The sequence below is a fragment of the Lontra canadensis genome, unplaced genomic scaffold (assembly GCF_010015895.1).
Source record: "Lontra canadensis isolate GAN:19392208 unplaced genomic scaffold, GSC_riverotter_1.0 scaffold88, whole genome shotgun sequence".
Classification (NCBI taxonomy): Eukaryota; Metazoa; Chordata; class Mammalia; order Carnivora; family Mustelidae; genus Lontra; species Lontra canadensis.
In genome coordinates, this window is record NW_022631082.1 from 4,951,722 (window position 1) to 4,972,434 (window position 20,713).

Consider the following 20,713-nt stretch of genomic DNA (forward strand, 5'->3'; position numbering starts at 1 on the left):
TCCCCTGATGTTCCTGTCAAATCCCACACATGACGACGTCTCCCCACATCTAAGGCGCCTCTACCAACAGCTTCCAACGGACTGGGCGCCGACCCCTGACCTCTGACTTCCCTTTCACGCCACTTCCCCCACCACGCACAGCCCGGGACCCCAACGAGGCCCCACGCACGGACGTACAGCAATCCGCTCGGGCCCCCGAAGCCTTGCCTGGGAACCGCAAACCCCTCCTGGACTTAGGACCGGAAAGAAGTCGGAGGGATGTGGAGCGGGGAGCAAGGGACGGGCGCTTCCGGTTGTTCACTTCCGCTTCCGGCTCTTAGAACCCAGTCCGACCCCGGCTCCGCCCTCGAGCGAGGAGGTTGTGGCGTCTGCTGGTTCCAGGCGTTTCGAGGTGAGGGGCCGCGTAGAGAGGTCCGGAGTCGGGGGAAACTGATGGGACCCGGCCCTCAAGGGTGTGCGCGCCTGCGAGAGGCGAGGCGGAGCCTTCTGGCGACCCGAGGTGGGAGGCGCGGCTGCCTGGGGTCCGCCGTCCTGGGAGTTGAGGCCCGGAAGGACTCGGATCTGGGAGGTTGAGGAGGGGTAAATATAAGACTCAAATCCGGAATCTTGGGTCCTTGGAGACCCCTGAAGGCCTGACTCTGCTGCCTTCCACCCCACACCGTGTGTAGCTCCAGACAGGATGATCGAGGTTGTTTGCAACGACCGTCTAGGGAAGAAGGTCCGCGTTAAGTGCAAGTATCCACCGGCGGCAGGGAGGCGGTGGTTCCCGGGGTGCTTGACATGAGGCCGGCCACTCCGTCTGTGTTGTACGGTGACTTTAGTTAAACCCGGGAGAGGGGGCGGGTGGGGTCCTGGCAGAGGGCGTTCAGCCCTGGAATGTCCTCTTCCACGTTCTCCCTCTCCCTTCCGTTTTCCTTAACTCGTCTGCGCCCAGCACGGATGACACCATCGGGGACCTTAAGAAGCTGATCGCAGCCCAAACTGGCACCCGTTGGAACAAGATCGTCCTGAAGAAGTGGTGAGTGCAGTGGTAGAGCTGGGGGCTGGGCAGGACTAGGTCAGGTCTGGGTTGGAGAGTCCTGGAGGCTCAGGCGGGGGTTCCTCAGCTTGCCTCCAGGGTGAAAAGCCCCCTTCGACTTCTAAAAGGTTTCTATCCCACAGGTACACGATTTTTAAGGACCATGTGTCTCTGGGGGACTGTATCCTTTGTGTGACTTCTTGAGGAAGGGTCTCCATACCAGACTTGGTTCTCTGTGTTCAGGGCTGGGAGTGCGTCTCTATGAGATGGTGCACATAAAATGTCTAACTTAGCATGCAGCACATGGTAAGCATCTGGAAAATGGGAGCCATGGAATTGTTTTGTTGGGGGAGGAGGGTGGTTGGTGAAATACTTTGACTTGGCTTAGAAGACCCTTTAAGGTCAAAATATATACATTACTGAACTCTACCTGAGTGTGGAGAGGAAGTCAGGGTGGAGTGAGACTCGGGGGCAGGTCTGTTGTGCAAAGGGAGCACGAACTTTTTTTTTTTTTTTTTAAATAGTTTGGGTTCTTTCCACATCAGAATGACCCAGTTCCAAATGGCTTCCTTGGCCCGGGGTGGAGTCCTCAGGTCACCCTGAGCTACCCATGCAAGGTGAGAGGGTGGAGGTGGAAGCCACAGTGAGAATCCCTTAACACCTTTACTTCAGATGAAATCCACGATGGGATGAACCTGGAGCTTTATTACCAATAGAGGAGAATTCCTTCCCCCTGCTGTACCCTGCCTTGTCTTCCCTTCCCCTTTTTTCTTCCCCTCTCTTCTTCCTCCCCCCAACCCCTCCTCTCCCATCGTCACCCCCACACGGATATGGATACTTGTTTTTAAAAACTCATGTTAATAAAATCCTAGAAGTTGCTTCATTGTTGTCATCCTTGAGTGAGGTCTTATCTAATATGGGGAGGGTTGATGTCTGGTTGTCACTGTTCTCTCAGTACGCAGCTGCTCAGTAAGAATGCAGGATCAGCTGGGTTGATGAGGGAAGAGTAAGCAAGCAGCCTGGGAACCCCGCCTACAGCTCTGGGATTTGCCATGGGTCCGTGAAGGTCCTAATAGACCAAGGGCTGTCTGGGTATGGACAGTAGATATAGTAGAATACAGGTTCTGGATTCAGACCAAGTATGGTTGGAATCCCAGCTCTGCCACTGAGAGTGATTCTGAGCAGGGTAGTTAACTTATCTACACCTTCATTTCCTTATCCAAACTGGAACTGACAGTATTTATTTCATTGCCATGTTATGAAATGCAGATGAGCCAAAGCATGGTGGCTTATGCATCCATAGTTCCTGGACTTTTGAAATCCTAGTGGAGAGAGTGAGACAGTGTGGCATAGGCTGAACTTTGGTCATAGTAGTGGGATTTGGAGAAGCTAGCCCTTTGATCTTCAGATCAAAAAAGCACCGTGATGGCACCCACATCTCAATGAAATAATGCAGTCAAAACAGCAGGTGTCTGGCACAAAGTGTTTTTTAAGCTGTCTCCAGCCTTCCCCCCCCAGGTGGGAGTAGACAGGACATCAAACACCCCATCTGTGTTTCCCTGGCCACAGATCCTAGGGTCGATGTTGGCCTTTCCCCGGAGCTGCATTCTGGAGCCTTTGTCCAGAGGTTCATGCAGAAATTTGCCCCATCCCTTTTCCCCTCTACAGTATTGACCTGGCTGATTTCCAGCAGTACATTAACATGCTCAAATCTAGCGTACTGCTCCTTCCCTTCCCCCTAAGCGCCACCCAGTCTTCTGCCTTCATTTCACTACCAAGCTTCTTGGGAGGTGGACCTGCCAGATGCCTAGGGTGCTGCTGGCCTGTACCTCATGGAGGATGATTTCTCCCTAGACACCTCTCTACCCGTCCTCTTGGCTTCCCTTCTGTCTTTAGGATTCAGCCTCCTCCTAATGCCAGAAGTGTCTGTTTCCTGATACCTTGCTCTCCCTACTCTTAGAGCTCTCTCTCCCATATTTGTCTATTTAAAAATAAACCCAACAGGATTTTTTTGATAACACCACAGCCTTGACAAGGTGATTACTTGTTAATTTCAGTCAGCATAGAAAAGTACAGGCTGAAAGTAAAATGCTTCTTGTCCCATTCTCTCTCCTGAAGTGCGGTCTTTTCCAATACATTTATAGAAACTCCATTCTTATTTTTTAAAAATGACCATGCTAATATCTACTTGTAAAAATAATCCAAATGTTTTGTTTAATAAGTTTCTTATTAATAGCACCCCTCCCACCAGTGGCAATTTTTAACAGATTTGATTAAATCCAGAAATTTTCTAAAATACAACCTATAATTTTTATACAATTGGGATAATTATGCATTCTGTAATATACACTATTATATATACACCATTTGGTGCTTTTTTGTTTTAAGTAGGCTCTATGCCCAATGTGGGGCTCGAACTCATGACCCAAAGATCAAATCACATTCTCTACCAACCAAGCCAGCCAGGCACCCCAGTAGCTTGCTTTTTTATGCCTTATTTTTCACCTTTCCACATAAATTACCTCATTCCTTTTCATTAGTTTATTGATACTTGCTTGTTTTTCTCTTTTTTACATAAAAAGGAAGTATGGAGGGATTTTTGTGATGGAACTCCCCTGTGTAGAACTGTGGTGGTAGATGAAGGACTTTGCATTTGTCAACCAGGATGTAGGAAGAAAAAGATGGCTGTGAAATGAATCTGCCTGTATTATAAATGAATCACATGACCACACCAAAAGGGATTGGGAAGAAAAGAGCTGACCTAAGTAACTTTTGAAAAAGTATTTTAAACAATGAATACTGTTACGCTGAAAAAAAAAATTAAAATTAAAAAAATATATATTTTAACTGGATACTGTAAGGCTAAAGACAAAAAAAAAAAAAAGCATTATATGCAAGCCCTGTACTCTAGTTAAATAAATTCATCAGTGTTATGATTGAGAAATTCTGGAACTACTCTTGTACATATACAACCACACACACACACACTTGGACGAATGGGTAGATATATTGTAGATAGAGCCAGATTTCTCACTGCTGGAAGAAGAAGTTACAAAAAAAACAAGGTGTGATTTAAAAAAAAAAAAAAAAAAAAAAAAAAAAGAGGCCGCTAGAGGAAACCCTGTGAGGCTGGATTAGAGTTGGAGGCATCAGTATGGACTCATACAAAAACTAAACTTTTTAGTATGTATACAGACATGCAGAAATGCAGATATGTATGTTTGTGTTTCCTTGCTTTACCCACTTGGACCAGAAGCAGTGATACTCCAGTAGCAATGGACATACCCAGCACCTAGATCTTGGTTTCTAAATACCATTCTCCAGTGGAAGGAACCAAGCCTTAGAGAAGTGATTGGTTCCCAGAACTAGGGCAGAGAATATACAAACTGAGCCTAGAATATCTTGTGGTGCCACGAAGTAGAAAGTGCTCTAATAGAAAGGATCAGAGCATGTAGAAAGGGCACAGAAGCCAACCTGTGATAGAGGTCCCAGTGGCCAAATTTGGAACAACCTGAAAAACCAAATAGTAGTATTGGGCTATGATCAAAAGAATAAAATAAGTATCTTTGAGCCCATTCTTGTATCAAGAAATAATTGAGTATGTAAATAAATGCGGGAGAAGGGACAATTCTTTATTACCAAAGATTGCAGTTAAATGTAGAAGAATGAGGGAAATAAATCACCACTACATCACCATAGTAATAACTGCCGTAGACAAATATTGATAGATGCTAAAATCGGTGGGCAAAAGTTTAAGCAGAAGTAGGATATTAGCACAGCCTCAAAGTATCTCCCAAAAAGAGGAGTAAGTTGACAAAGAGGAAAATAGTAAATTCATTACAAAGAAAAATAATAAGTTTAGATACTGCTTTAACCAAGTGATCAAAGTTAATAGCATCACAGACTCTAAGGTGGTCCCTAATGATCCTCTTATCCTGGTATTCACATCCTTGTGTAATCTCTTCGTCTCAAGCCTAGACCAGACCTAGCTTCTAACAAACAGAACCCGTGGCGAAAGTAATGGGATATCATTTCTGAGATTAAGTCGCAAAGAGACTGGCTTCTCTCTTGCTTGCTGTCTTACTTTCTCACTTGGTTCACTGATGAAAGCCAGTTGCCTCATACAGAGGCCCCCGGCCAAAGCTAGTGAGGAACTCTGTTCCTCAGTCCATGATCCCCTTAGCAACTAAATCCTGCATAGAACATGAAGGAGCTTAGAAGTAGATTCTGCCCCAGTCAAGCCTTCAGATGAGACCACAGCCATTCCTGCTGACACCGTCTAAACTGTGCCTGGATTCCTGACCCATAGAAACTGACTTAATACGTGTTGATCCAGTAAATTGTGGGATAATTTGTTAGGCAGCAGAAGATGCCTTAATACAAGTGAAACCTTGCAATATCATTGATCACCTGCTATGACACACTGAGAAGGGCACATTGTCTCTGTGATATCCTTCCCAATAACACGTAACTTCAATCAAATCATGAGGATATCAGACAAACACTATCATGGCAAAGCATCAGAATGAGGGAATTCTGCTTTCTGAAAGAATCAAAGGTCATGAAAGTAAGAAAAGACCTAAAAAATATCATGTACTGGAGAAAACTAACAACAACAATGTGCGTCCTGGAACATAAAAAGAACGTTAGTTGAAAAACAGGAAATTCTTTTCTAAAGTCTAGTTTAATTAATAGTATTGTACTAATGTTGATTTCCAATAGTATTTACAAATGTTTGATAATTATTCTATGGCAGGGTTTCTCAGCTTTGGCACTGTTGATATTGGGGCTAGATAATTCTTCGTTGGGGTCGCTGTGCATTGTAGGATGTTCAACAACATCCCTGGCCTCTATCCACTAAATGCCAGTAGCATTTCACTATCCACCATTTGTGACAGCTAAAAAAGATGTAAGACATTGCCAAATGCCCCTTGGTGAACAAAAATAACCCCTGGTGATCTCTGTTCTATTACTTTTTAAAGATTTTAAGCAATCTCTACATAGGATGTGGGGTATGAACTCACAACTCCAAGATCAAGAGTCACATGCTCCACCAACTGAGCCAGCCAAGAGCCCCACCACCATTCTATTATTATGTAAGATGTTAACATAATGGATGGCTGGGTAAAGGGTACATGAAAAATCTACACTATTTTTGGAACTCTGCTAAGTTAAAATCATCTTTTAAAAAAAGATTACGGTTATGATTATTCTATGTGCTTCTTAAAAAATCAAAATGTTACATTGAAATTAACATTCCTCAATTTTTCCTTCGCCTGAATTACCAGTGGTAATCATTAACATATTTGAATGAATCCAGAAATTTTGTTAGTTTTTACACAATTGAAATAATTATACATATTCTACTAGTCACACTGTTCAGCAGCTTCCATTTTATGCTTTTTAAAGCATTGATAGCTTTCTATAAGAGATCTAATTCTTTTCAATTAATTTTTGTTTATTTTTTTGTTTTGTTTTGCTATGCTTTCATACATACTATAATTGCAACATTTACTGTGACTAGCTTTTCTTTTAACCTATCAAACACATATTCCTGCTATGGGCCAGACACTTTTGAGAGCATTCTACAGATTAACTCATTTAATCTTTGCATCAAAGGTATGTATAAGATATCTACTCTTTTTTTTAAGATTTTTTTAAGGTTTTATTTATTTGACGCAGAGATACAGAGTACAAGTAGGCAGAGCAGTAGGCAGAGGGAGAGGGAGAAGCAGGCTCTCCACCGAGCAGGGAGCCGGATGTGGGGCTCAATCCCAGGATCCTGACATCATGAACTGAACCGAAAGCAGCCGTTTAACCGACTGAACCACCCAGGCGCCCCAAGATTTTATTTCTTTATTTGACAGAGCACAAGTAGGCAGAGAGGCCGGCAGAGAGAGAGGGGGGAGCAGGCTCCCTGCTAAGCAGAGAGCCCCATGCGGGGCCGATCCCAGGACCCTAAGATCATGACCTGAGTGGAAGGCAGAGGCTTAACCCACTGAGCCACCCAGGCGCCAAGATAAATATTCTTATCCTCATTTGCAGAGGGAGAAGCTGAAGCACAGAGTAAGTAATTTGTTCAAGGTCATAGCAAATGGAGGGCCAGGCTTTGAATCCAGCAGTCTGGCTCCTGAATGCTCTTAACCTACTACATCATGTCTCAGATTTCTTGTTGACGTGTTTCCCTGTGTTTCATATGACTGCGCCTCATTCTTTTTAATGGTCGGTCACATGGGGTCTAGTTATAGATGAATTATCATTGAACCCTTCCCTGTTGGTGTCTTTGCCTCTCCTATCTATCTCCAGCCTGTCCCCAGGCACCTTCTCAATGTCCCACAGGGGCTACACACTCAATCATAAATCGATTCAAACAGCTCATCATCCTCCTGTCGGCGCGTCCTCCTGTGTCCCCAGCTAAGTGGCCATGCCAACACCCACCAGTCACCCAGGACGGAGGCAGGAGCCAGACTGAGAGGGAATCAGTTAGGTAAAGTAGGCTCCAAAGGAAGTAGAAGATGTTTGGGTCAGTGGCATAGGGACAGGGTTAGTCTTGCAAAAGAAAAAAAAAAAAAAAGGTGGGGGTATAGCTTTGGACATCTGGAGGAAACAGGTGGGAAGAGGGAGGATGGAGGAGCCAAATTTAGGCTTCTGGGTTCTTAGCTGCTCATCACCAAGGCAACCACGTTGCTACGGCAACAGCTAAGGCAGCACCGCCTCTTTCAAGTACCTCGTGGGCTGCCGTCACCTCCAAACACCTCCACCCAGACACTTCCGCATGGGGGTGCGGGCCGCTGGGAACGGTTTAAGAAGGCGGGAATTACTGCCGCAGTAGCCAATCGGATGGGGCCTGCGACGAAGGACGCAAAGGAGGGGTCCGGACTTCTCTGAAGCTCGCCAAAGGATGTCGAGAAGGACGGGCTCCAGCCCCTTCCCTACCAGTTAGGGGCCGAGTGAGGAAGGAGGCGGGATCCGGGTGAGGCCGTACGGGGGCGGGCCCCAGGTAAACTGCGGGGAGGATCCGCCCAGCCTCGCTGTTACCCAATAGAAAGCCTGAAAGCCTCTCCGGACTGTTTGGGTGCCCAATGAGCATCGTCGCCAGGCCCCGGCGCGAGGCATACCGAGCCAATCAGCGGCGGCGGTGGGCGGGCGCGGGCGGCATAGGCGGTGCGGTGGAGGCGGAGCGGGCGCTGCGGCAGGAGGGAAGATGGCGGACGAGGAGAAGCTGCCGCCCGGCTGGGAGAAGCGCATGAGCCGCAGCTCAGGTGCCGCGGGGGTCGGGGCTGGGGCGGGGCCGCGCGGGCCCGCGGAAGCAGGGCTCGAGCTCGCCCCTCGGGCGCGGCGCCGCCGCCCGATTCCCGTGGGGTCTTGGCTCCTCCGCGTCTTCCCAGGGTAACGGCCCGGGCCCGCCCCGTGGGGGCTGCGAATCTCAGGAGCGGGGATGCCGGAGGAAACTGAGGCAAGGGGCGGGGCCGGAGAGACCCAGCGCGCTGCCGGGGGCGGTAGGGGGGCGGTGAAGGGCCGGTGATCCCGCTGCACTCCCCCGGGTGATGGCTCTGGCCCTGCGGATCCGGCTGACACCTTCTGGCCTGATGCACCTGACGTCCCTGGGGAAAGTCTCTGCACTCCGCTGGGCCCGGGGGGCACCCCCGGGGAAAGACACCCCAACCCCATGCTCAGGGCGTGGCCCCCAGGGTGTTACCCGGCCTCGGGCCCTCAGCCTACTCTTGCTAACTCGCCTGCCATCCCCACCCCATCTCGTGCTTAGTTGGCCGCATCTGGCCCGGTGGTCTTCTGCCTGAGGATGGACCCTGTGCTGGAATCCCGATTTAAGGCTTATCCTCGATAATAATATATCAGTAATAGGGCACGTTCATCTCACCGCCCAGCATTGTGCCAAGTTTGTTTTAAGTGTGTTCTCTCTGAATGACCACGACTCTGGGAGGTAGGTAGTTATTACCCCCATTTTGCAGGTGGGGAGACTGAAGTCGGAAAACTTAAAGAACTCCCCCAAGGTCATTCATTCCAGGGGCGGGGGCTGGATTAGAAGTCTGGCTGCAGAGCCCCCTGCCCTTTGTCACTGCAGACTAGTGAGGAGGGCCCAGCATCTCACCGCACTGCCTCCATAACCCATAAAAATCACAGTCACAGTAATTTCTGTTAATTGAGTGCCAGGCCCTCTGGTGAGCACTTCCCGGATAACATCACTATTCTCCACATTAACGCTAGGAAGTTATGTCCTTAATTCTGTCACTTCACCCCCACTTTTCAGATGAGAAAACCAGGGTTCTGGGAGGCAGAAGCCATTGCTAAGGTTTTAAGGTCAGTCCCTGGCTCAGCTCTCCCGCAGCGTGCTCCAGCTCTGCTCTGTGGCTGCAATCTGCAGCACGAATCTCATGCCCGGTTCTGGGCCCCCTCCTGCCATTTCTGCTTGATTCCACCGTAGTGATTTTCCTCAGCGGTGACAGCTCTTCACGGTGCTGGGTGCGAGTCATCCATGCAACCCAGGCAAAATCTCGGCCCCCGGGAACGATGCCTGGGCTCTCCTGGGTCCTACTTCAGTCTTCACGCTTGCAGCCTTCACTCCTTCCTGCTCCTCAGGCCCTGGGTAATGTCCAGCCCCCAGGAGTGCTGGGCCCTGGGTGTGGGTTAAGAACAGAGCTTTTGTGTGACAACTTGGGAGTAATTCCTGCCTCCAACCATGTGTGCCTGGAGCAGAGTGTACCCTCAGGAAACATTACCAAAGATATGGAAAGTGAGGCCTCCTTTCTGTCTGTAGAATGGAGACGATAGCTATCATACTCCTACTGGGTCCTAGCCACTACCGTTAAGTGTGGTGAGAGCTGTGAGCTCCCTCCATCCTTAGAATGACCCTACAGGCAGGGATTGTTGTGATCTGCATTTTACGGGTGATAAAATCGAGGCCCAGAGAGGGTAGCTCACACAGTGAGTGACAGAAGTGACAGAGCCAGATTTGAACAGGCAGCCTGGCCGCTGGGGGGGTGCTCCACACCACTACCTGCCTCGCCCCCCACCCGGCTTTCTCTCTCCTGTCACTCTGGGTTATTTTCCTCCTTGAAATCACCAGTAACGGAATTATTACATTGTCTTATTTGCTTGTCAGCTGCCTGTCTGTCCCGACACTGAGAATGTTAGCTCCCTAAGGGCCTGTGGCACGTGGTGGACACTGGATTTGTTGAACGAAGGCAACCCATTGGCCAGCACCTTATCTTGGCCTCGGGGTGGTGTCCTCTGAGCAGGTCCCCGCTGAATCCCTGCCTCCCCCCTTCTCCAGGCCGGGTGTACTACTTCAATCACATCACTAACGCCAGCCAGTGGGAGCGGCCGAGTGGCAACAGCAGCAGTGGCAGCAAAAATGGACAGGGGGAGCCCACCAGGGTCCGCTGCTCACACCTGCTTGTCAAGCACAGCCAGTCACGGCGGCCCTCATCCTGGCGGCAGGAGAAGATCACCAGGACCAAGGAGGAGGCCCTGGAGCTGATTAATGGTGAGCAGGGCTGGAAACAGGTTGGGGGAAGTTGTGGGTGAGGGGAGCGTAGAAATCACACCAGACCCTGCACCCCAGCCAACTCAGCCGTCCTCATTGACTGACACGGAAGTGCCTGAACATGATACGACACAGCTGCCTCTCCTATTTTTTTTCTGTCTGGCATCTGAGGGCGAGCCAGGTTAGTCGGGGAGGACCCAGCCTTGGGGGCTGGCAGACCTGGGTTCAGGTGGTAGCTATACCCCGTAAGCTCTAGGACCTTGGGGGACTTGTGTAACCTCCTTAAGACTCAGTTTTCACCTCTGTAAAATGGGCATTTTCACGTGCCTGCCCCTGAGGCCCAGGTGAGAGTGTTTGGTCCCAGTGGCCCTCAGTCAGTGGGAGCTGTTGTTGATGGTAATGTCATCGAGCAGGGTTCTGGGACACATAGGTGGGTGGGTTGGGAGCGAGGTTGGAAAAGTAGCAACGTAGAACTTGCTAGCAGAGTCAGTGAATTACTTCTGCCCTGACAAAGGAGGCTGTTCCTGTCTCTGCTCTGTGTTTCCTCCAGAGTCTAGAGCACCGATGAGTACACAAACCTTTTCTTTAAGAAGGTCAGACGGTAAATATGTTAGATTTTGTAGGCCGTACAGGTCTGCTTTGTAATTGATAGCAGCCTGAGATAATATGTACACAAGCAGGTGTGTCAGTAAAACATTATGAAAACAGGAGCATTTAGTTCATTATGGCCGTCAGTTGCAGAACCCTGTTATAGAGCCGCCTAGCATGGCCACCACTACCTACATAGGGCTGTTTCCATTTAAATTAATGAAAACTAAGTCCTGTTAGAGATGGGTTCCTCACACTGCCGTACTTGCAGTGCTCAGTAGCCACATGGGGCGAGCGGCTGTCATCTTCACGCAGATCTAAAACACTTCCATCCTTACAGGAAGTTCTATGGGACAAGGCTGGTCTGGATCTCATGTGTGGTGTCCCCATTCAGGCTCTGCCACCACAGACCCCCAGACCTCTCCTGGGCTGCTCTTTTTTTTTTTCTTAAGATTTTATTTATTTGACAGACAATGATCACAAGTAGGCAGAGAGGCAGGCAGAGAAAGAGGAGGAAGCAGGCAGAGAGCGCTGTATGTGGGACTCGATCCCAGGACCCCGGGATCATGACCTGAGCCAAAGGCAAAGGCTTTAACCCACTGAGCCACCCAGGGGCCCCCTCCTGGGCTGTTCTTACCCCATGTGACCCAGTGCCTCACCCCGACCCAGCCAGGCTGAGTGCCCTTCTGGCTCTGCCCAGCCCTGGCTGTGTGACCTTGAGCCAGTTACTTAACATCTCTGAACCTGTCTTTTCACTTGTAAAAGTTGTGGGTTTTTTTTGTTTTGTTTTGTTTTTTATTAAAGATTTTATTTATTTATTTGACAGAGACCGAGAGAGATCACAAGTAGGCAGAGAGGCAGGCGTGGGGTGGGGAGGGGAGCAGGCTCCCTGCTGAGCAGAGAGCCTGATGCAGGGCTCCATCCCAGGACCCTGAGATCATGACCCAAGCCAAAGGCAGAGGCTTAACCCACTGAGCCACCCAGGCGCCCCAGAAGTTGTGTTTTGATAATAGGACTTACACCCCATGGGGTAGTTGTGAAGACTCTGACCCAGGGCAGTAAAGTGTAAATAACAGTTCTGGTGTCTAGTAAACGTTCTCTAACTGCTAGCGGTCATGATGATTGTTGTTAGGAGCACAGGCCTGGCAAAGTGCACACTTGGTCAGTACAGACTGTTGTTCTGCTGGTCCAGTTATCATTTGGTCCAGGATTTGGCCTCCAGGATATTACACCCACCCACAGCACTCGCGCCCCCCACCCCGCCCCCGTACAATGTCTGGCCCCTGCGAGCCTCACACCTCGCCGTTATAAAGAGGAACAGAGTTCACATACAGAATCTGGAAGGCAGATTGAAGAGCTCACCTCATGAGCTCCGTGAGGACAGGGACTGGCTCTCTTCTCTCCATAGTCCCACCGCTCTACACACAGCCTGGCCTACCATCAGTGCTCACAGCCTTGTTTCAGGAACCAGCAGGAAGCGAGAAGGATTCCTGGCAGAGAAAGTGGCACAAGTAAAGGCCTGGGGCAAGGCCATAGCCAGGACTTAGGAAGGCTGTGTAGGGGGACTGCGAGGGGATGAGAACCTTCAAGGGCACGTCCCAGCAGGGTTAAGGGGACCCCGGAGTGAGGCGAAGAAACTTTGCTCTCAGGAAAGGGCTGTGTGGCTGGAGTGTGAAGGGCCAGGGACGCTGGAAGGCCCAGAGCCCAGGCCGGGTGGGTCTAGCAGTGAGCAATGAGGGGGTTCTGGCTGCCCCAGGGGAAGAGGAGGAAGTGAGTGGGGAAAGCCCAGAGAATCACACGGTGACTTGGGTCTTCCCAGCTCAAGTGGTCCCTGTTCTGAAGCTTTGGGACCCTCAAGAATGGGCAAAAGGCAAGAGGCATTTGGAGACTGAGTGGTAAGAGGGGCGGCCGCTGCTGGAGGGGACTTGGGAAGAGGCGCAGTCTGGGGAGGGACTCATTAAGTCTGAGGGGTCCAAGGAAGAGCCGTTGGGGGGCGACTGGGAGAGCCTAGGTTCAGCAGAGCAGCCAGGCCAGAGATGGAGACCTTTGGGACAGTCTGGGCAAGAGATGGCGGGAGGCTGAGGCAGGAGGGCACGGGGAGATCTGAGCATGGCTGTCAGGCCACGGGGACTGCCTGGGAGGGCCCGTGAGAGTGCCTCCCCGTCTTTAGGATGGACAGTGTGTGCTCTTGCTGGGCTGATGCTGTGGCAGGTGCCGAGGTCAGCTTAGGTCTTGGAGAATGAGGATCGGGGAGGTGCTCCCGGGAGCACCAGGTGCCGGGGCCTAACCTAAGTCAGTGCAGACTCGGGCATGTTAGCAGCAGCTGGATGCACGGACCGCGCAGATGGCCGGGGGAGAGCTGTGAGAGGACGTGCAGCTACAGGCAGTGCTGCCCGAGGGGCCACGGTGGGGTGAGGGGAGCAGATGCCGGAGAGGTCCGGAGGCAGAATCAGGACTGGGTAGCGGGTTAGCTAGGCGGGGCGGGGTGAGGTCAGAACTCGAGGGACTCATCCTGCAGTCACACACAGATGGAGCCTGTGCCGGCCGTGTGGCCTTGGGCAAGTGTCTCAGAGCCTTCCTTAGCTGCATCATCACAGGGGCAGGATGCCGATGAGATCAGGGGCCGGCCAGCGGAGCAGTGGGCTCAGTGCCAGGGTCTTGGTGTCTACATGGGGACCCCAGGCATTCAGGCATGTGTGGTTGGTGGCCAAGGTCAGGACAGTGCATCTGCTGCTTCCCTAAAAGAGCTCTGGGCAGCCTGATGGGCTCCACATGTAGACCATCCAGTGACCTTGGCCTTTTTGCTCAGTGTCTTGAGGTGGGGCTGGAGCGGGCCCGCTCAGGGGTCATTAGGTGGGCTCAGTGAGACAGCCCAGGCCATGGTGTGCCTCATAACCAGACGCTCGTGTGCTGGGTCGGCAAGCTGGGGGCGTCCAGGCCCGATTTTCTCTTCCATGAAAGAGGATGTCCCCTCTGTCCTGGGCTTGTTCTGGGCAATGAAAAGATCAGGCTTGGGGCTCGAATCTCATCAGTACCCATTTAGGTCCAGTTCTCCCCATTGCCCCAAGGGGACAGGCTGCCTGCGGTAAGAGCCAGCGCGTCTGCTTTTTCTGCTGAGGTTCCTTTTCCTCTGCAGCTGCTGGGCTGTGGCCAGGCCCTGTCAGGGATCTGAGGACCAGCTGCCTGTCATTGCCAGTGTCCTTGCCTAAGGAGGCCAGGCTGTGGAGAAGCCCTCTCCGCCTGCTCCCCATCCCTCCACCCACATGTGCTCAGGGCCTGAGGGTCCCAGGGAGGCCCTAGGGCAAAGAGAATCTCCTCAGCACACAGCCATGCCCAGGACTTGAGGGTCCCAGGGAGGCAGCAATCCCCTCAGACAACTCATACCCAGGGTCTGAGGGCCAGTGAGAACTTTTGGCCTAGTGTCCCCACCCAAGGTCTGGGAGTCCCTTCCAGACTGCCGGCTTCAGGCTGGGTCTCTGGTCTCTGTGGGCCCCTCCCGCTGGATCTTGGGTGTTCTAGGACAGCAGATCTAATCCTGTCACCTTTTTCTCTGTCTAGGCCCTTTCCCTAGTTTGTCTCTAAATCTTTTTAGAGGTGCTTGGGTGACCCAGTTGGTTAAGCACCCAACTCTTGATTTAAGTTCAGGTCATGATCTCAGGGTTGTGAGATCGAGCCCCACATTGGGCTCTGCCCTTGGGCGTGGAGCCTGCTTAGGATTCTCTCTCCCTCTCCCTCTGCACCTCCCTTCCTTTAAAAAAAAAAAAAAAAAGAGTCAGAGACCACCCCCTTTGTTTACTCACTTTCCCCTAAATAATTGTGGTGCATTAGCTCAGGGTTCTATACAGAATACCACGGGCTGGGTGTCTATTTGCCACAGTTCTGGGGCTGGAAGTCCGAGATGAAGGTTCTGGTAAAGACGCTCTTTCTGGCTTGACCGCTGCCTTCTCGCTGTGTGCTCCTCTGGCCTTTCCTTGGTGTGTGCACATGGGGAATGAGACACGGAGCTCTCTAGGATCTTTTCTTGTAAGGGCACTAATCCTGTGGGATCCGGGGCCTCCCTTATGACCTCATTTAACCCTGATCACTTGTGTGAAGGCCTCGCTCCAAAAACAGGCACATTGGGGATCAAGGCTCCGACGTATGAATTTAGCGGGGACACAGTTCAGTCCGTAACGTAGGGATGGACACCTGGTAACTCTCAGGAGCTTGCTCTGTGCCAGCAGGAACTACCCCTCCTGGGAGCCTTCCAAGGTGGGAGCTGTTATCATTAGCCCATTTTACAGGCCAGGCAAATAAGCCTCCGAGAGGCAGTCAGCCACCAAGGTCATGGAGCTCAGGGTGGGTAGAGCTGTGGTCCGAATGCGGCAGTGGGGGTCTGGAGTTTGCCCTCCTCGGCCTCAGAGACGCACTGAGCAGGCCAGCCTGTGATCTGACCACAGGTGCCCTTTTGTCATTCAGCCAGTTTCAGGGTCTCCTGAGCTCCCCGAAGCAGGTGGGGGTTCCCTGCTTCAGACTGGGAGCTCCTTGAGAGGCCGCCCCCGGGTCTGCCTCTCTCATCCGGAGCCCCATTGGATGGGTGCTGTCTTGGTGAGGGGAGCAGGCAGGCCAGGGTGTTGTGGGGGCGGAGTGTCTGGTAGGTGCTTCCCTTTTCTCCCCCTCTTGAGCCTTCTGATCTGAGGTGCACAGAGGAAAAACATGAGGTTTCAGCATTCCTGCCTAAAGAGCGGAGGGGTGGATCTCTCTCCCTCCTTCCCCGTGCCCTGTTTCTGTCTCATTTATTGATGGATTCCTTCGCATTAGCGAGCACTTGTTCTGTGCACGGAGCCGGGTGCTGGGAACACAGCTATGAACAAGGCCAGCCGGCCCTGCCCTCCCGGCGAGAGGTGGGTCACAGACACACAGACGGGGCACGGGCAAATGCAGGGAGGCACCTCACACAGCAAAGTCTGGGGAAGGGTTCCCGGGTGAGGCCAGAGGATGACACATGAGCTTCCTGCCCGGAGAGACCATTAAGCAGTGGCCTCAAGGTGGTGGGAGCAGGGCGGGACTGGGAGAGATGTCCCCAGGGGATGGGGTAATCCTGAGCCAAGGGGATGCACAGGGATCTGAAGTTCCCCTTGCATCTTGGCTTGTGGCCAGCCTGCTGAAAATCAGCTTCTAGAAAGGAGAGATCAAAAAGGAATTGGGTGTTTTGTTTTTAATCACTTGAGGCTCCTATCCAAGCAAAAAGTTTCCCGAGAGTTAGCTGGTCAGAGGAAGATTTGGGTGCTGTGAACAATGCCGGGCAAAAGCTTGGCTTTTATTTGATTTTTAGGCTGATATCTGTGTACCTGGGCCAGGCCATCTAGTCTCAGGGTCCCTGCTGCCCCTCTGTCCCAGCTCCTGGAGCCTGGCCTGGTGGTGCGGGGTCGGGGCTCGGGGCGGGGCCTGGCACCGCCGGTAGGGACGGTGGACCAGGACCGAGGAGAACCCTATGTGCTCAGGATTCTCCAGCCCGTGAATCGAGGTCCAGACAGAAGGGAGAGGAGGAGGAATCTCGGGGCTTCCCAGCTGAGGCGGAGAGACGGCCAGAAGTCCAAGGAGCGGGCATGGGGTGGGTGTCTTAATGACGTCCGCCTCAGGGTGGATCACGGGTGGGTGCAGCTGGCACAGGGGGGCCGCCGAGCAGCCCCAGCGGGGCATGACAGGCAGACACCACCGCTGCCCACAGAGGGCGGGGCTTGTGTCACGCCAGCGAGCCTTTCTGGCCAAGCAGCCTATCACACTGACGACCAGACCAGGCTGAGCCCTACAGGCAAGGGGGCCCCGGGATGGGCACATCACACAGACACAGGGGGAACCTTCCCACTGAGACGCACAGCCCTCATGGAAGGGAGAACTATGACAGCGAGTGTCGTCTGTCAAGGTGTCCGTGCCAGGCGCTGTGCTGCGTGTCCCTGTGGCCTGCTGGCAAGTGACTAATGGTTCAGAGGCAAAGGGATGGTCAGGACAGAACAGGAGTGACGGGAACCTGGGGAATGCGGGGGTGATGGGGCCAGCCGTGGAAGCAACCAAGCAGATCAGACACCAGGACGCTGGTCGCTGTCGTGTCATGCATGGTTGTCATGGTTTGCTGTTCGATTGTGGTCCTTGCAAGGTTTGCACTAGCTCAGCGTCTGGCAGATGAGCTGACTGGGTGTCTGGGCCTCAGAGCACCAGGTGGACTAGCCAGCAGTGTCCCCGTGGTGCTCAGACAGGAGCAACGGACAGAAGTGCCACGGAGGTGTTGAGAAGCCCACCAGCGGGTGTGACAGGAAGAGCCGCATGTTCAGTGTGGCCGGTGGGTGTGCGGAATGTCCTGGGAAAGTAGCTGCCTGGGAAGCCATGTGGGACCAGCTCGGGGTGAGGGGCCATTCTGGTGGTCGGGAACTGGGTGTCCTGGGAGCCCACCCAGTGGCTGCACCGGTGGGCACAGGGACAAGACCAGTGAGAATGGTATTCGTGTGCTGGGCAGCTGGTTGGAGCAGGACGGGGAGTACTTAGGGGAGGAAAGGATGGGTTCTGGCTCCAAGGGCTCCTGCCTGAACTCCAGAGCGAGTGGGGGCTCTTCTCCACCAGGCACACACGGTCCTCCTGCGCGCTTTGCTCCCCACGTGCTACCCCTGACCTCCCTCGCCCCCCAGGGAGAACCGGTCTCCAACAGGGCAGTTTGTGCCACACAGAGGGTGAAGCCAGTGCGATGCCAGCAGAGCCTCTTCAGGCAGCTGGGAGAACTGTGTCAGCTGCCTCTGGGGCCACAGCCCATGGGAGTGACAGGTGTCCTACCTAGGCTGCCTTGTGGTCTCTTCACAACACCCCAGGAAGCAGCCTGGGCCTTCCTCCCAGTTTCGATAACGTTGGACAGCTGAGGCCCAGGGGCTGAGAATTCAGCCGACGCCCCTGGCAGAGCTGGCCTGGTGCCCCAGCCTCCCGCCTTTCTCCTAGAAGCCTCTAGAAAATTTCCCCATCACCGCTCTGGGGATCTTGGTGGCGGCCCTGGGTCCCAGCATCCCTCTTCAGTGTCTGCCCTGCCTTCTGTTCTCCTCCCCAGCAGGGCCTGGAAGTAGATTTTTTCGCGCAAAATATGTGTTGGGGGTGGGAAGAGGTCATGCTGTGTTCATGTTGTTGGCGGGGAGCGGCAGGGGTGACAAAGGGAGCGGGGCTGGAGGAATGGGTGTGAGACCAGCACTGAGGCCACCGCGGGGTCAGGTGTCCACGCATGTCGGGGAGGGGGCATGGCATTTGTGGACGTGTGTGAGGCGAGTGTTCACACGTGCGCGTGTGCAGAGTTGGGCGGGGTTGCACGCCTTCCTTCCGAGTGAAGAACCGTCCTCCACCTGGAGCCCTGCACCCCGTCCTGCCTGCCTTTGATGCCAGGTCTCCCTGTATGTCCCCATGTCATGTGTGTCCACAGGCTACATCCAGAAGATCAAGTCAGGAGAGGAAGACTTTGAATCTCTGGCCTCACAGTTCAGCGACTGCAGCTCGGCCAAGGCCAGGGGAGACCTGGGTGCCTTCAGCAGAGGTGCGCGAGGAGCGGGCCCTACGTAGCCTTAGTGGAGCCTCTGTCCCATCAGTTGGGAGGGACAGCCCTGGCTACACAGGCATTCAGGGTCCACTAGGTGGCAGCACAGTCCTGCAAGCTTCAGAGGGACTTGCTCTGCTTTGGTGGGGGGGCGGCGAGGGGAGGGGGAATGCTGCAGAGCCTTCTGCCTGGTGTCCTCCCCTCCTGCGGTGGGGAGTGGGATTGAGGGTCTCTCTGTGCAGTTGTTCCCGGCACAGACCCAGCAAAGCAGGTACTGGCTGCCATTTGCCCCTCCTCTGGTTGAGGGGTATAAGGCTGGGTCCCCTGAGAGCCCTGGGGCCTGTCCCTGGGAATGCCCCTCCCAACACCACCCTCAGGAGTGGGGAAAGCAGTGGGGAGGAGAGGAGAGGAGAGTTCAGATCAGCAGCCCTGAGCGTAGGCCTCTCTGGCTCAGTCCGTGGGAAGGGAGGAGCAGGAGCAGATCAGGCCACCTCCTCCTCCTTTCCCTCCTCCTCCTTTCCCTCCTCCACTGCCTCCATCCTGGGGTCTGCAGAGCATCAGGGAGGGGCCCAGGATGGGGTGAGGAGTGTGGGGAATGCTGGCAAGGGGCTGTCGGCTGTCTGCCCGCCCCAGGAGGCAGGCGGGACGGATGATGCGGCAGGGGCTGCCACGGGGGGCCTTGGGAGGCAAGTTCATCACTGAAATGTGCCTCCCGAGTGCGCAGCGGCAGCAGCCGCTCTGCCTGCCATCCCTCATGCTGTCCCTGGGCTTCCTGGGGACGCCTTAATGGCTCTGCCGCCCCACTGACAGGGCCATAAACCGCATGACAAATGAGCGTGGGGCTCGGTGCAGGTGGGAGCCCCATCTGCCCGCCCCACCCAGGCATGGCCTGTGGCCGAGCCTTGACCCCCACACGCCACCCCTGCCGCTTCTCCAGGTCAGATGCAGAAGCCATTCGAAGATGCCTCCTTTGCGCTGCGGACAGGGGAGATGAGCGGCCCCGTGTTCACGGATTCCGGCATCCATATCATCCTACGCACGGAGTGAGGGCTGTGGGTGGCTTAGGCCTGGCCTGCAGGGGCGGGTGGGGCGGAACAGGGATGGCTGGGCCCACAGACTCTGCTCCCTGCTGTCGGCTGGCCAGCGGGTGCCCCTCCCTGCTGACGTCACAGTATTTATTGTTCCCAAAATGGCTGAGGGGAGCGCTTCGCCCTTGGGGGTCCCCTTCTGCCCCCAGCTGGGGCTGTCCCTGCCAGACTCTTCTCCCCTTTAGGAATTGACTTCAGAAGGGCAGGTGGGTGGGAGGCTCCCGGACTGAAGGGGTGGGGATGACCTGTCCCAAAGAGAAGACCTCGTCAGCTGAGCTGCCCCCGTGTCCCTCCTCGCCACCCAGGTCCAGGACGGGGGCAGGACGGCCTTGTCTCTGGTTATGCTATATTCCTCTGTTCAGCTGCAAAAAGCAAATGCTCCACGTAGGGCCCAGGCTGCCCACCACCTCGGGGCCCTCATTGGGGGGCAGTGCAGCCCCCTCTGCACCCTCGATTAAACTTGGAACCACTAACTGTGCTGTCCTGTGTCTCGTTGCCGCCCTGCTGAAGTGAGGGGGGAGCTGTCAGGAGCCACCATCTTCCACTGTCTCTAGCGTCCCAAGTATCCAGGCTGCATTTTATCCCTGAGAAGCCCTCCTTCATCCTGGGCCCGGGGTGGAGTTGGGGGGGTTCCCAGCAGGGAAGTAGGGCACCAGTGTCTGTGGTCCTCAAACTTGGGTGTTTAAGAATGTTCTAGAATGCAGGGGCAGTGCCCTGACCTCACCTCACATCTCTGGATTCAGTGGGTCAGGGTGGAGCTGGGGATCTGCAGGGGATCCTTGGCGAGACAGACCGCAGCCCCCCCGGCCCTGGCTGTCCTCTGCACGCGCACACACCCACAAGCCACCCCCGGCTAGAACAAATGACACGCAGCACCCTGAGGCCTGCTTTCCTGTTACCACAAATGTTTCTGGCAGGTTGTTCCTGGGTCCTGCCTCCTTCTCAGGTGCTGTTACCTTAGCAACAGGGGA

General features: G+C 53.6%; 2 protein-coding genes across 2 annotated transcripts; both read left to right on the forward strand.

Annotated features, from left to right (window-relative positions):
- The first annotated feature begins 271 nt into the window (after nucleotides 1-271).
- UBL5 (ubiquitin like 5) lies at nucleotides 272-1,905 on the forward strand. The gene is made up of 5 exons (XM_032883931.1): nucleotides 272-391; nucleotides 669-735; nucleotides 935-1,018; nucleotides 1,162-1,199; nucleotides 1,691-1,905. Exons 2-5 carry the CDS (start codon nucleotides 680-682, stop codon nucleotides 1,732-1,734), a joined length of 222 nt encoding a protein of 73 aa, XP_032739822.1. The 5' UTR covers nucleotides 272-391; nucleotides 669-679; the 3' UTR covers nucleotides 1,735-1,905.
- Nucleotides 1,906-8,149: 6,244 nt separating this feature from the next.
- On the forward strand, nucleotides 8,150-20,215 carry PIN1 (peptidylprolyl cis/trans isomerase, NIMA-interacting 1). The gene is made up of 4 exons (XM_032883932.1): nucleotides 8,150-8,280; nucleotides 10,311-10,523; nucleotides 18,544-18,654; nucleotides 19,592-20,215. The coding sequence occupies exons 1-4, from the start codon at nucleotides 8,223-8,225 to the stop codon at nucleotides 19,699-19,701; spliced, it is 492 nt and encodes a 163-aa protein (XP_032739823.1). The 5' UTR covers nucleotides 8,150-8,222; the 3' UTR covers nucleotides 19,702-20,215.
- The last annotated feature ends 498 nt before the right edge of the window (nucleotides 20,216-20,713 follow it).

Bases quoted from the DNA above. Each gene is read 5' to 3' on its own strand.
- UBL5 (XM_032883931.1), top strand. From the start codon at position 680: ATGATCGAGGTTGTTTGCAACGACCGTCTAGGGAAGAAGGTCCGCGTT. The intron at 1,019-1,161 runs GTGAGTGCAGTG...TCTATCCCACAG, and splicing joins AAGATCGTCCTGAAGAAGTG to GTACACGATTTTTAAGGACC. The intron at 1,200-1,690 runs GTATCCTTTGTG...CCTTTACTTCAG, and splicing joins CCATGTGTCTCTGGGGGACT to ATGAAATCCACGATGGGATG.
- PIN1 (XM_032883932.1), top strand. From the start codon at position 8,223: ATGGCGGACGAGGAGAAGCTGCCGCCCGGCTGGGAGAAGCGCATGAGC. The intron at 10,524-18,543 runs GTGAGCAGGGCT...GTGTGTCCACAG, and splicing joins GGCCCTGGAGCTGATTAATG to GCTACATCCAGAAGATCAAG. The intron at 18,655-19,591 runs GTGCGCGAGGAG...CCGCTTCTCCAG, and splicing joins CCTGGGTGCCTTCAGCAGAG to GTCAGATGCAGAAGCCATTC.